The sequence below is a fragment of the Rhamphochromis sp. 'chilingali' genome (assembly GCF_963969265.1).
Source record: "Rhamphochromis sp. 'chilingali' genome assembly, chromosome: 13".
Classification (NCBI taxonomy): domain Eukaryota; kingdom Metazoa; phylum Chordata; class Actinopteri; order Cichliformes; family Cichlidae; genus Rhamphochromis; species Rhamphochromis sp. 'chilingali'.
The window spans coordinates 32193630-32207750 of record NC_137940.1 but is presented as its reverse complement, the minus strand read 5'-3'; the positions used below and the strand labels follow the sequence as shown (position 1 = coordinate 32207750).

The window sequence follows — 14121 nt, the reverse complement described above, 5'->3', positions numbered from 1 at the left end:
TCCAGCTGTGCATTCGTAGTTCTGGCAGATATGAACTGCAGTGACACGCACAGATGGACGTTCACAACTCATGAAAAATCTGGCTGGATTTGTGTCAAGGGGGTAGAATTAAGTGATGGTAATAGCAATAGATTTTAATACTGGTGACAAATGACCAAATATTGCTGATAGGCCCCACTTGCATTTAGTCCAACTTCTTTCCCCCATAGTGAAAGAACTGGATATCATAAAGCTTAAGAGATGATAAAATATTGCTAGTATTCTGCATTCATTTCCCAGCTAATTATTGTTCGCAGGATTTATTAGGTTATTGGTGAGTATAGAGGCAATGCTATTATGCCTAACTGGAGATGGACACAGTTGGAGTCAGTGTTTGCGCATTGCTTGATTCATATACATCTGCACTGTTTATAGAGCTGCCAAGTTTACTGCCTTGAATAAGCAATGGTAAGCAAACACATGATTTCATAACAGCTATTACTGTATGGTAGGATCAGCAACAAAAATAGTCGAGCTCTATTGATTGCTGGACTTATTATTTCAAAAGAAAAGAAAAGAAAACTGTCTGTGTTCTTTGTTCATTTTTTGACTCGTTGGAGTTTTATTAAGAGCTTGATGTTACCTGGAGCTGGGGTGCAACCTCAGCATTGTCCTGTTTCTTCTATATTCTTTTATCTGTTCAAAAGATGCACTTATGTTGACTGTAATTCATCCCACACCTTTGCCCAGTTATTACTGCAAAACTGTTGAATAAAATTGTAGTTTTGTTTTTTTGTTTAAGTTCTGGTAAAAGTCCTGACAGAACTGTGAGAAGCAGTCTCCTTTGGAAGGCCAGATGGGGTACATTACAGCAGTATATCATCTGTTTTTGATAAGATCTTTTTTTTTTCCACTGTTCTCTGTAGAGTGAAATTACTTGACCTTGCTGTAATTTAACGGTGAAAAGAAAGAAAGCAACCACTCTAATGTGCAGCATGGCTCTTAATCAGATGAGTTCTTACTTCATTTTATCATTAGAAGAGTCTGTTTTTGCTGGTTGCTGGTTTGTTTTACTAGGTTATAACACAGTCATAGCAGCTAATAATAATAATAATAATAATAATAATAATAATAATAATAATAATAATAAATATGAATGAAATATACATCAAACAAAACTTAGGCCACAAGTAGTGAAATGCTGCCCATCTTGTGCACTTTTCCTTCTTTGTAATTAGAGAGTTGTTGTATGCCACATTAGAGGCTTTAGTGACAAATGACTTAACGAGCTACACAGGGAGTCCTAATTATTCTGCAATTAGAAATGTAATTATGGGTTGCTCGAACAGTTTGCTTGCTAGCAGTGTGAGGGAGCAGAGGCAGAGCGAGTATCACATTTAACCATTTGCTAATCTGTCACACACGGAGAGGTAGACAGTGCCCCAATCTTTAAACCTGTGGCCTAACCTGGCCCTGTAATCCATCAGTGCACAGGTAAACTAGATTTTAAAAAAGCCCTGGCCTAATGAGATAGATTCATAACGCAGGATTAAATACCGCGTATGCATAGATGTGCACATATATTTATAATCATAATGTCTCCAAACCTTCCGGGAAGTTGCAGTGACATAATGGAGAGGTAATAGGTTGAAACTGGATTTCTCTGAGCCTGTCTATGTTATTCAATAAGCAAATCTACATTAGACACTACATTATCATGTTAATCAGGTAATGAGGTTCAACATGTAGCTTCTAGTTAAATAGTAATGGAAATGTAGAGAAGCAGGGATCTTATTATAGTCTTTTCCTGTTTTACAAAACAAGCTCTTCTACACTGTTTCTGAGAGCAGTCCTTTGGCGTTCTTGGTAGAGAGAGAAGGTCATAGGGCAGAATGCATTAAACCACCACATTTAGCAGCTGCAAGAGAGTGTCTGGTCTCGTTTTCACTTTGTGAGTTTGTCTGTGAGTGTTTTATAAGGGCAAAGTTTTGGTGTGAATACTATAACCAGAGGTACTGCAAAAGCATTTGAGTGTACTTTGACTGGTATTTATATGTATATCAGTCGAAGGGCAGATTTTGTCCACATGCCTCAAAGCGTGCAGGCTACAGTTACAAGTTTCCTGGTGAGTAGATGACACTATAATGAAGCCAGAACGTAAAGATGGGTATGAACTCACTGGTGTATCTGCTCGTGTGATGCATTTTAAGGCAATCCATCCAATCTCTTGTTCTTTTCCAATTCAGGGTTGCAGGGGTTATCCCAGGTGTCATAGGGCAAAAGGTTGGGTACACCCTTGACAGGTTGTCAACCATTCACACCCACATTTACACCTAGGGCCAATTTATAATCACAATTTAACTTAACCCCACTAATGGCATGTCTTTGGATGTGGGAAGAAGCAAGAGTACCTGGAGAGAACGCACGCAGACATGGGGAGAACATGCAAACTCCACACAGGCCCACAGCTGTCATCTTATATGTTAGTATACATTTTGAATTGTTCAGCCAGCTGAAATTCCCCTGGTTCCCTTATTACACTGTTAGAGCATTCCTGCTGCCTCAAAGCAAATTAAATGCAAATTACATGAGCGGGCTGTTCATCCTTTCAGGGTCAGTGTTTGTGTTTGTGCCATGCTCGCAGGCAGTGCTGGGGCCAATGCACTACAGTACTAGTTGTAGTGAGTAACTCGTGCCAGTGATGGCAGATGAGGGCTAAGAGGGTATAGCCCTACAAACCCCACCCTGAGCTCTGGATGACCTGCCAGCCTGGCAACCTTACTGCCCCATGTACCGTTCCAGGGCTCAGCCTCTTTGAAAGCTGTGGGTTGTAGTTTAAATTCCCGTACATGTTTGTAAGACCTGTGAGAGGCAAACAGTTTGTGTTTCACAAGCTGCTTAAAGGGAGATTTATTATGAATCTTTCCAGTCATGTTGATGTTTTAATCATGTTGGTTAAAACATCAACATGATTAAAGAACAGTTTGAGACTTTAGGACAGGAGCATCGCCCTGTCCAACCCTGGAATTTTTTTCTTCACTCCTCTCTTGGATCTCAGTTTTTTCTGTAAATACTTGAAATTATATTTAGCAGTTGCATCATTTTTGAGTAGCAAACCTAAAAAGAAACTCTTGACTCCAACAGTTTTTGGGATCAGACTTTTAATTGGACTTAAATTCACATAAATAACATTGGTTCATATATATTTTGTATAATATACAACTTTATATAATATATATTTCCCCCTATGATTTACATTCCTCTCTGACTAAAAGTATATCTGTTATATCTATGGAAACAGGAAGCATTGCAGGAAGGCAAAACTGCTCTTTTTGTGCTGTTTCAGTTTTCTTCTCTCTCTTTTTTTTTAATTAAGGTCCAAATGTCAAAAGGAGAGGAGTGCCTTTCTTTTGAGTTGTAAAAAACCAAAACCAAAAACCAAAAAACATTTTCCAAGTTACACAAACAGAAAAGCAGAAAGGAGAATCTATTGCATTGTCTCTAGGGTATTACACTGCACTACAAGGAGTGGGTAGCTATTGAAAATCATTCACCGTATATATTTTACTGTATTGACTTGTGACACAAAAAAAGAGCACTGCAGATGATCTGATATGCATGGCAATGAACATTTTCTGTATGCTTTCGAAGTTTTTTTTCCCCCCATTGTAAAAAATAAAAATAAAAATTGAGAATATGTTTGACTCGACAGGAAACCCTATCTCGAAGATAAGGACAGAGTTACAGCATGAACCTGCGGCAAGGTCACATATTCATGCAGTGACCAAGCCGAGCACACTTGCACAGATGACTTGAGCTTGTCGGTCCAGATCACAAATCAACACTGTTCGGCTGCTGCGACCGACATTATTCAGCAAGATGAATGGATATCTGGAAGTCAGGTAACGTTCGGTAAGCTCCCTGCTTTGTTCGTGTGCTGTGTTATCTTTGACATGTGGAACATCTCTATCAATCAACACCTCGAGTAAATATTCATAACTGATGCACCGTTCAGTTTCCCTTGGTGAATAATGCAGATCCGATTTTCACTGCCGTTCCGAACTGACTCATCAAGGAACTTTAAGGTCACAAGCAAATGATTTAAAACAGTGTGTTTGCAGGGTATGCCTGCTTTTTCAAGTCAAGGAGATCATAGCCTGTCAGAGTAGAAATGTTACAAGACAGTCAACAGTTATATACCCCGTGATGAGTAAAAGGAGTGAAATTGGCAATGAGGCGTAAGGTTTCTCGTGTCAAATCGGGTAAAAGTCTGCATCTTTTTTTAAGCACAACCTCCAGTGTCACTTTGTCACAGCTTCTCTCAACTTTCTGGCTACGTGGCCTCTTAAATCGGCAAAAACTATGATACATATTTGATTGTCTGAATCAGCCCTGCTTCCTTGAATATCAAACCAGAGAGAAACTGTCACCCACGCTAGGCCTTTAAATCCGAACCTGAAAGCAAAACTATTTTTTCCAACTTCAGCTGCTATTTCAATAGTGATCAAGAACAGAAAGATTTTCGAGGTCAGGTCTGCTTGTAAAATGTTCAGGTGAGCCTCTACCCAAAGGGAAAAAACCTAATTGGTGAGCTTGAAAGAGTTACTTAAATTACCCGGTGAACTGTGAGATCCTATAATGTATCATGCATTTATCACGACAAGACCAACCTAAACTGAACGTGGAGTGTGTTGGTGTGTGTGTGTGTGGTAACAAATTACAGAGGAAAACACAATCATGCCATGACATTGCGACAGACAGCAGGTTTAAGTGTTAACCACCTCCTTCCGTGAAAAGTCAACAACAAACAGCTATTAGTTATTCATTATAATCACAATAAAAATCCCACAAACACCATCATAATCATATCCCTTTTCTAAACGTAGTTTCACTGTATGCTATTGAAAAAATGCAATGGGGAGGACAAGTCGCTGGTTGTGTTTAAAGCACAGTAAACAAAAGCTGTGACTTCTTTCTTTATTGCAAAGTTCTCCGAGTGACCAAAAGAGGTTTTACTGCAGTATGTTTTACACGCTAACCACCATAAATTACTTTGAAAATATGAGCAGAAAAATAGGATGAGTTAACACAACCAGCAGCAGTGCTTATTGTCTCTTACCCTCCCCATTACAACCCTGCCACACATCCATCTTTTTCAATACTCACAGAGGGGAGTTAGTGTTAATTAAAAAGTGCATCATGAATATGTTGCGATTAATAATAAAAGTAAACTTTTTTTTTCCATAAATAACACTTTTTTTTCCCTCTAGTTATCAATAAACCTCTTATTATACAAGTCGAGTAGTCACACGATTCAAATCTGGCCCCTGGGATCTTGTTAATAAAGAATCCGGGAGCGACGCTAACGCTTCCTGGAATAAGGAAGCTGTGACCTGTCAATACAAAACAAGACTGACGGGTCAAATCCAAGAGGAAGATCGAGGAAAGGACTATAGCAGTGACCACACATAGCTATTAAGGACACAACACATGAACAGCGGCAAGGAAATACTTGCAGTACAGCCTGCTGTAGTAGACAAACTGAAAAAAAATGGGACATTTTAAGAATCAAGAGTCTCTGTGTGGGAAAAAGAATACCACTCTCGTGTCTGGACTGATGCGGGAGGTTTTAGTGTTTTTGTTTCATCGGTATGATCACACTGTAAATGTGTCACATTTTGGGAGTGCAGATGATGCTAACGTGGCATGTGTTTAAGCATACATCATTATACTCAAAATATGCAGTTAAGCTCTGTGTTACTTTTACAACCAAGAAAAAAAAATACTACTGAACTCGCTGTCTTAATTTGTAGTTTTTTTCCTAGTCTCAAATCTTCTTACAGTGAATTTGCAGTTACTGGTGTGCATTATTTTTCCATTTTGTGCAGTAAATACAAAACTCTACCAAGCTAGAGATTGTAATGTCTATAATTGGATGTCTGCATACACATTTGGAGAAACTGTAAGATACTTTGATATATTTGCTAAAATATGATCAGCAAAGATCTGTTCATAATTTTGCTTTTTATTTGTTTTTATTAATGTAGAAATCAAAATCAAAAAAATGACTGAATAAAAGCTTGGTATTGTACGTTTCCCAGAGAATGTATGTACTAGTGTAAACCTTGTAGGAATCAAACTTCCCCAAAGGAAAAAAGCTCCTTTTTTGGGGGACAGAAAAAGTCCAGGCTGGCAGCATTTCAAAAGCTTACCCATTCACACGTTACACTTTTGTTAAATCTGTAATAAAAGACAAATTTAAACACTTTAGACACTTATGATCAGAAGGTTACGTTCTGCAGCTTGAAAGTTGGAGCTTCCACAATTTATGCTACAAGGCCAGCTCGGCTGCTTGCGCTGCAATAACAGACATGAAAGTGGCATCAATTTTCACACTACTAAGACAGACGATAAACTAAACAAATCCTGACTGCTTGACCCTAACGCTGGGGGGGATCCAGACGCTCTGAAATGATGTGTGGGGTAATTTGCTGGTAGGTTTGTGTTTACTTGTCCCCTTAGAGAGAAGGGTAATTTATAATCAAGACATTAAAAGATCGGCTTTTTTGGGAACAACAGTGCCCCTGATACTCAGGGAATGAGGAGGCTCACTTACTGGTTCGATACAGCTAAAAATTGTGATTCTAAGCATCTGCTATGGCCTTTCCATCCACCTGTTTGATAACTATTATGGATCGGTGGATGGCACTTTGCACTGCTGTGGTCAAAGCATCAATCGGTTTTCTATTCATTTTTCTCTGTATATTTTTCCTTTTCTGTCTTTCTCATAATCTACCACAGGTTAAGTAGTTTCACTGTTCATGTGCTGCACCTTCAAACTTTAAATGGCTGACATGAAGATTCTCACTTTGGTCTTCTGCCTGGGGTGAAACACAGATGAAAAAAGGAAGACCTTAAATGGTCCTGAAAATACAGGACACCAAAGCTTTCTCTGTCAGTGACTGCAGGGCATCGGATGGACTTTACGTATGCTGATGGCTGCAGTCAAAAGACCTCATTCCCATTCGTTGATGATGGATTTGCAAAATATTGGATGGCTACAAACTAACCGGACTGACATTTTTCCAGACTGCTGTGCATATTTGCAACTTTTTAAACCCATATGAAAGTAACTAGCTAACATGAGCCACCGTGTCAGTGTTTTAATCGCATTTACAGTCACACGACCACTCAGTGGCAGGCCTTCATCCCGGTCAAGTATGGCGAGTCTTGCCGGCACATCCCCATTTGCTGCTGTTGGTGCTCTTGAAGATCCGAGGCCACACCATCGACAAAATCGGGGACAGGTAGCCCTGAGAGAATCATGACTGACTTGTTCCAGATCATGAAAGTGGGTACAACAGGTAGGAGGAAGGAGATTTCAAAGGTGTGGATATGCTGGGAATTCATGGCATCGTAAAAGGACAGCGAATTGTTGTCGTAGTCCAGCAGGACACCCAGCCGCCTCAGCTGCAGACTCGCCTCCACCAGCATCTCCTTACCATCGTGCCGCACCATAAAGTTGCTGTTGCAACGTGAGAACACCCACGAGGATGAGTTTTTGCCGCTCCATTCGTTTTTTGGGGCTGATTTGTAAGCCACGCCGATGGCATACCTGCAGGGAAAGCACATTTTGGAACACATTACTGATCTGAAGCAAGTGTCCTCCTTAATGACTTTACTTACACAGTCAGGCTACCTCATGCTGAGGACACACAAGATACACGTAGCCCCTTTGGGTTTTTTGTGCATGAAAAAGGTCTACTTCACAGCCAATTAGTGAAAAGAATATAATTAGGATAAGAGTATACACTGTGTGTGGTGTGTGTCTGTTGTGTGTGTGTGGGGGAGGTTGCGTAACAGCCTAGATTTAAACTCCCAAAAGAAAGATATTTCAGTTTATCAAGCCTCCTTGCAGGCTTGTATAATGCACTTGTGCGTACGTGCAATTCTTACCATGTGGATGCTCCGAGTAGCACCTCCCAGTAGTGACACCCGCTGTCAATAAAGACATTACCAGCAGCTCCATAGGAGCCTGTTCCGCTGAAGCGCTCCGGGGTGTGGCTCTTCTTCAGCGAGCTCTCGTCCTTCTCCATGGTCAGGCAGTCGTTGGACAGACGTAACTTCTTGTGGGCTGTTTTTGGGTCCAACTTGAAAGGTTGACCTGGGAGGAGATATAATTACGTGCTGTTACTGTATGTAATAATAAAAATGCCGTCATCATTAAATTCCAAATCTTCATGAATGGCACACAAACAAAGATGTGACCTGAGATGTTTAATTATTACCTCGATAATGCTGAAATATTATAACTGGGTAGGTTAAGTGCTCATTTCTAATGTCATTTTTAATACAGATATATCACGGTTATATTTATGACTATGATTATTACTAGCAGTGACAGCTGTACATGGTGTAACAGTAACAGATGGATAAACATATCTGTATTTATAAATGATACACAAAGGAGGAGTAATCTTATATAAATTAAGAATTAAGCACTTGCTAATACCTTATAAATACCTTATTAATGCTTAATAGTGTGACATTATTATACAGCATTAGTTATTCCTGTAATGAAAACCCAAATACAGAAGCTCACTGTGCACATTTTTAGGTATAACATGCTCATTTTATACTACAGCTTTCAAAATAGTGTCCAGGTGTTGTTTGACTTAAATTGCTTTGTTTACTTTATTCTCATGAATGAATATATTTATTGGTTGTAGAGCTGTGGGTGTTATGGGAAATGTATTTTTGATTTGTAATAATTCCACCAATGTTGACCTCAAACTTATCGATTGATACGGCATACTAGAACGTGTGTTTGTTTAGTGCATTAGCTCTGCGCGTGGATATAAACAGAACCAAAACAGGAGGGGGATTATTATATGAGAGACACATCAGGAGGATTAGGTGACAGCCAAGGCAGAGAATGAAGAGATTGCTTCATCTTTGCTGTTCTCAACTGCAGGCATGCTACTGGTGTGGAAGCCAAGATTTTTGGCGAAATACACAGTGTATCTGTGTGTAACAGTTTTTGTTTTCATCAAGAACATGTTCAGTGTTGGTGCAAACATCCTGTGTGAAAATAAAGAAGGCAAATAACTGCAGAGAAATGGCTTCATACAGCCCATTAAGTAATGATTGAGTAATGGTTAGTTATATGCTCATGCTGCTTAAGCTGATTAGCTGTATGGAGCTGGTAATATGTGGTTAAAGTGTGCAAGTCTGGTGAATGTTGCAACGTTTGAAAATGGTTCAGGTACACAGTGTACTGGAAATATATGAAAATATTGCAAGGTGAGGGATCCAATCATGATCAAGTGATCATGGCTGACTATTTTATTTTTTAGTTCCTCCGTGTTTTAGGTCCCACTGAGAAATAAACTAGGAGACGAACCAGAACTGTGCCTCCAAAATTGACTTACATGTTGCTTACACCTGCACTCCTCACAAAGCTTAACTGACAGTGTTTTTAGTCCGGACTTCAGGTTAAAACACACCCAAGCTCATTTTTGGTCTCCACCATCTCTTACTAAAATATTCTCTCTTTCAGCTCTTTAATGCTTCTGTATGTTCACCTGCTAGTTTCTGATTGTGTGTCTGCCATTGTTTTTTTTCCACTCAAGCTTGTGAAGTGAAAGAGGCCGGCGATGCCACAAGATAAAAGGAAGAAAGAACCAAAAATAAGAATAAAACGAGAGGAAGATTTCAACCCAGAGCAGCAAAAGCAGAAAACAAATAGAAAGCGGGGTGAGAAGTGCTTGCAGAGAACTCACAGGGAGAGACACAAGAGGAGAATGTTTGAGATACAAGGGCGAGAGTCTAAACTTCAAAGCTTCTCACAGCCTTTGGTGAAAACATTTCGTAACAGTGGAGGAAGCCACCCAGCATTTTCCTCTGTGCCTCCAATCACACAGACTTGGAAATTAGCTGAAGGAAATAGCCTTCACTTCCACCACGATAGGTAGCGGTTGGGGCTTTTCAGTGGAAATGTTACTACCCGGCTGCAACAATTCAGTTTGCAATGGCACCAGTAATTTGGGTGTAATGGGTGGAAAATTGGGAGGGCAAAACTAGGTGAGTGGCAGAGAGAGAGAGGAGCTATGGAGCGAGAAGGAGAAGAGAAGTTGAGGGGATAATATGAGACTGAAGATTGAGCAGAGGATCCCCTCTCAACCTCTCAATGTGTGTGTGCGTAGGCTTCATGGAAGTCAGCCACATCCCTTCCAGACCTGACATTTAACTCTGACACCTCTCATCTCATCTCTCAGCCTCCCTGAGCCTCCCATGGCTTAATGAGCGACACAATGAGGACCCGGACTCCGCCTCCCCTCTCTCTATCTGCCCTTGCCTTCATCTCTCTTCCCCCCATTCTTTCATTCTCATCCTCTCTATCCTCTCTCCACTCTCACACACTCCCCTCTCCAATAATCTGCGTGGTGAGTGTGTGTTACCGCATGTGGATATGAGACGACGAGGCCAATGTGCTGCTGGCAGCCAATTACATTAATGCGCTCTCTTCTTTGAACTGCTTATCGCTGCCAGCGCAGCCATTTCCAAACACTGGGGCTCTGTCATGCCTTTCCAGGGGATGACTCCTGAGAGCCCAGGCTGGGCCCGAGGTTCAGGAAGGGGAGACGCATGTGACGGTAGAGGACAAGCAGGCCCGTACACAAGGCATCAACTAGAGCCTCTCCAAGAAGCAGACATGCCGTTCAGTAAATTGCCAAGAAGAAATGTTTTGAACCGGGGCCAGCGGGATTCTTTTTTTTTTTTTTTCTAAATGACATCAGAAACAGCAGTATGCGACATTACGTGATGGCAGAGCTTCAGTTCATCCTTTGTCATTTTTTTTTTTTTTTTTTTTTTAAATAAATAGGACAGGGGGAATGAATGAGAGAAAGAGGGGGAGAGAAAGAAAGAAAACCAAAGGGGAGAAGAGACGGTGAGAAGGGGGGGGAAGAGAGAGAAAAAAAAAAAAAAAGAACTCCTGGGTCACCTGTATGGAGAAAAAAAAAAACAAAAAAACCCAAAAAAAAACAAACAAACAGAGGAGACAGCAAACAACAAAGAGCAACATAATAATAGAGAAAGCAAAGCACCATCACAATAAACTAGCTAGTCATAGATATCAATATTTACTAAATAATAAACGATATTGTGCAGCACGCAAGATAGACAGCGCACAGTGTGCTTTGAGGCAGCAGCCAAGAAAGCTTTAGTCCGCGTCTGTGAATACCCATGTGTGCATACCTGTGTGGATCAGCATGCTTGCATTCCAAAGGTTTCTCCATGTAATGATCTGCTAGGGAGTGTGGGGGGGCCACAGCCCCGTCCTCCAGGGTGTGAAGCGGGTATGGAGGAGATCAAAACTCCAGACATCCAGAGGCCCCCAGAACACAAGAGACCATGGAAGACCAACAGAGGGGCAGCCGCGCCACTGTTCCAGTAAGAGCTGAGGAGAGTCCCAGATGAGGGCTCGCCCAGCAGCCGCGGAGCAGAAGTCAGGGGGAGTTGCAGTGACGCGCCCGTGAGCTCCGCCGGCCCCCAGCTGTGCCTGAGTGACCGAGCCCCAGGCCGAGAGGCCGGGGGCACCCCACCTCCAAAGGGGCCCGAGCGAGCCCCAGGCCCCAGGCCCCGACAAGCGGCCGCCAAGGAGTGAGCCGGTGTGTACCCGGACGCCCACCCCCAGACACAAAGAACCACCAACACACCGACACCTGAGGGAGTCCGCCACCGGCAGGGGAAGTGGTGGTGGGTGGAGATAGGCCTCCAAACCTTGGAGGGCCTGAGGTGTCCCCAGAGAGGTGGCGTCTGATACCCAACCTGACATATAGACACAGACATACAGGCACACACAGACACAAACATCCATTCCCACCCTCATGCTCTCATATGCACTCACTCCACACTCAACCAACGTGGAGACAGACATAAAGAGACGCTGTACACACAATCACACTCCCCAAGCGTACTCTACAAACCGGGTCTTGGTACCCTTGCCCCTGGAGGGGGGAATTGCACCCAGACCCAGGTGGTGTTACCCTTTTCCCTGCGGTGGGGAGAGGCAGACCACCCCGACTCCGCAGCAGCAGGGAGGCCCCACACCCCAGACCGCAGTCGGACGGCCAACTCCTCCTACTAGCCCTCCCGCTCCAGCAGGCCGCAGAGAATGGGGGTGGGAGAAGACTCCAAACCTCCCTCCACCCGCTCATTGTAGTGTTGATGCATATGTGTTCTAAGGTGCAATTAAAACCCAGGAGGGCATGGAGCTACCTGCCAAGGAGCAGCAGGTAAGCGCATTTACAAGCGGGATTCTTGTAAATGGACAAAGCCTGAAATAATCAGTTTGCACCTAAACTGTGAGTTTTTTGGCATGATCTCACTGCAAATAAAACTATCAAAATGGACGGTACAACTGAAATAACCCATGAATATGTCGAATAGCTGGAAGGTTTAGAGACTAAACTGTTACAAATTTGAAAAAAAAAAAAAAAAAAAAAAAAAAATCGCCTGCAACTTGTAACCACTGCCCAAGTTTTCATTTCCTGTTTTAAGGCACCTGCAAGCCATGTCTACTCCCAGAATGAGTCATAAGTCTGTCACTGGTGAAAATGAGCCCAATACATTTCTGTGCTGAACATAGAAATTTAGCAACTTGTACTTTAGCGTTTTCATTTTATGAAGCCGTTCTACATTACTATTCATACATCAGTACTTTAACTTAATGCTGAATGTCGGACAAACCTACACGCAGTGAGGAATGTTCTACTGTGTGAAAGTTCTTCTTTTATTTAAGTTAAAGATTTGAGTACTCAGTGCGCCGCTGAAGCTTCTCCATGTTGCAGAGCCGCCATGAAATGAACAGACCCAGAGTCACAGCGAGTGTGCTGGTATTTGCTAGCAGCACTTGGAGAACATGCCAAATTTGATTTCTTCTGGAGTGCTGTACTCCTGGCCTAAAGGTGTAAATAAGTCATGTGTGGAGTTCTACATTAGGAAGAAGACCGTTTCAAAATAAGAAAGTGAATGTTTACTTCAAAGAAAGTTCTTACATCAGCTACCTTTAGAAACCACACAGGCATGCCCCCACACAAATAAAACTCTTGACTAAAAATATGCATATTGCTGTCAGATTCTAGAGCCAAAACAATAAAGACGAGATGGGGGAGCAGCAAATCTCAGAGATGTAATATCCAAGCGGTAACTGTGATTAGCGTGCTTCAGCCTCTGCAGAAATACTCAGCGATATCTGTGTCTGCAGAGATAATCGCTCTACGTTAGACTGCCTCAGAGCTGTGCATTGTTACGTACTTGCGAGTCTTTAATGGAACCTTGTAAAACACAGAAATGAAATTGTATCAAGGAAAAAAAGAGAGGAGAGAAATAAAAGAGACAACTGTTGGGGGAGCATTTATAAAAAGTAATTTCATTCCAACTTCATTCTGCTGGGTCTTTGCTGAAGTAGTTGCAGTGGGGCAGCATCTGGGTAATCGACTTTATTTCAATTCAGTCAATTTCACCCACACTTCTTCTTTTTCCTGGCTTCCATTTTTGCTGAGGGAAAGATTGGGTTGCCTCCATAATAAAGGAGATCCATTTTACTACATAACTAAAACAATTACTCCAGTAGAAACAGCAGCATCAGGGACACCGAGCGAGCTCTCGTAACACAGCAGCAGCATAACGCAACCTTGTATCCTTCCACAGGTTTTTACATTTGTTTAGAAGTTGCCAACTGGCAGCGTGCCGTTTTTCTTCTAATTGTCTCGTTCATATGTGACGTGGCGTCGAATCCAGCTGTGCTGACTACTTTCATCTGTCTGAGATACAGAGGTACACTGGTGAGATTAGAAATGCAGCAGCCATGTAACACGGACGGGGACATCCAATAACACTGCATGGGTATTAGGTGCTCAGCATGACTTCTTGGCATCGAGAGTGTTTATGTGTCACATCCTCTCTTTTCAGTCCTTCCTGGGCAATTTTTGGCTCTTTCTACAAAACTTCTCCAAAAACTGGAAAAGTCTTTGTGTAGTGAAAAAGCAAAGACAAACAGCAGTCCTTGATCTTCTGCAGTTTCACCCTTTAACGAACTAGGCAAAGTCTTCAGAGACCAGTGCTAGAAAAATAATA

At 42.0% G+C, this 14121-nt stretch overlaps 1 protein-coding gene across 7 annotated transcripts in view; it reads right to left on the bottom strand.

The window, feature by feature from the left end:
- Positions 1 to 3132: 3132 nt before the first annotated feature.
- mid2 (midline 2) overlaps positions 3133 to 14121 on the bottom strand; it is a 181357-nt gene continuing 170368 nt past the window's right edge. For all 7 annotated transcript variants that reach the window (XM_080900241.1, XM_080900242.1, XM_080900244.1 and 4 more), the window contains 2 exons: positions 7936 to 8143; positions 3133 to 7594 (listed from right to left, as the gene is read on the bottom strand). In XM_080900241.1, the coding sequence (XP_080756367.1) occupies positions 7171 to 7594; positions 7936 to 8143 (632 nt within the window). In that variant the 3' untranslated portion in view covers positions 3133 to 7170. The remainder of the gene's footprint in view (positions 7595 to 7935; positions 8144 to 14121) is intronic.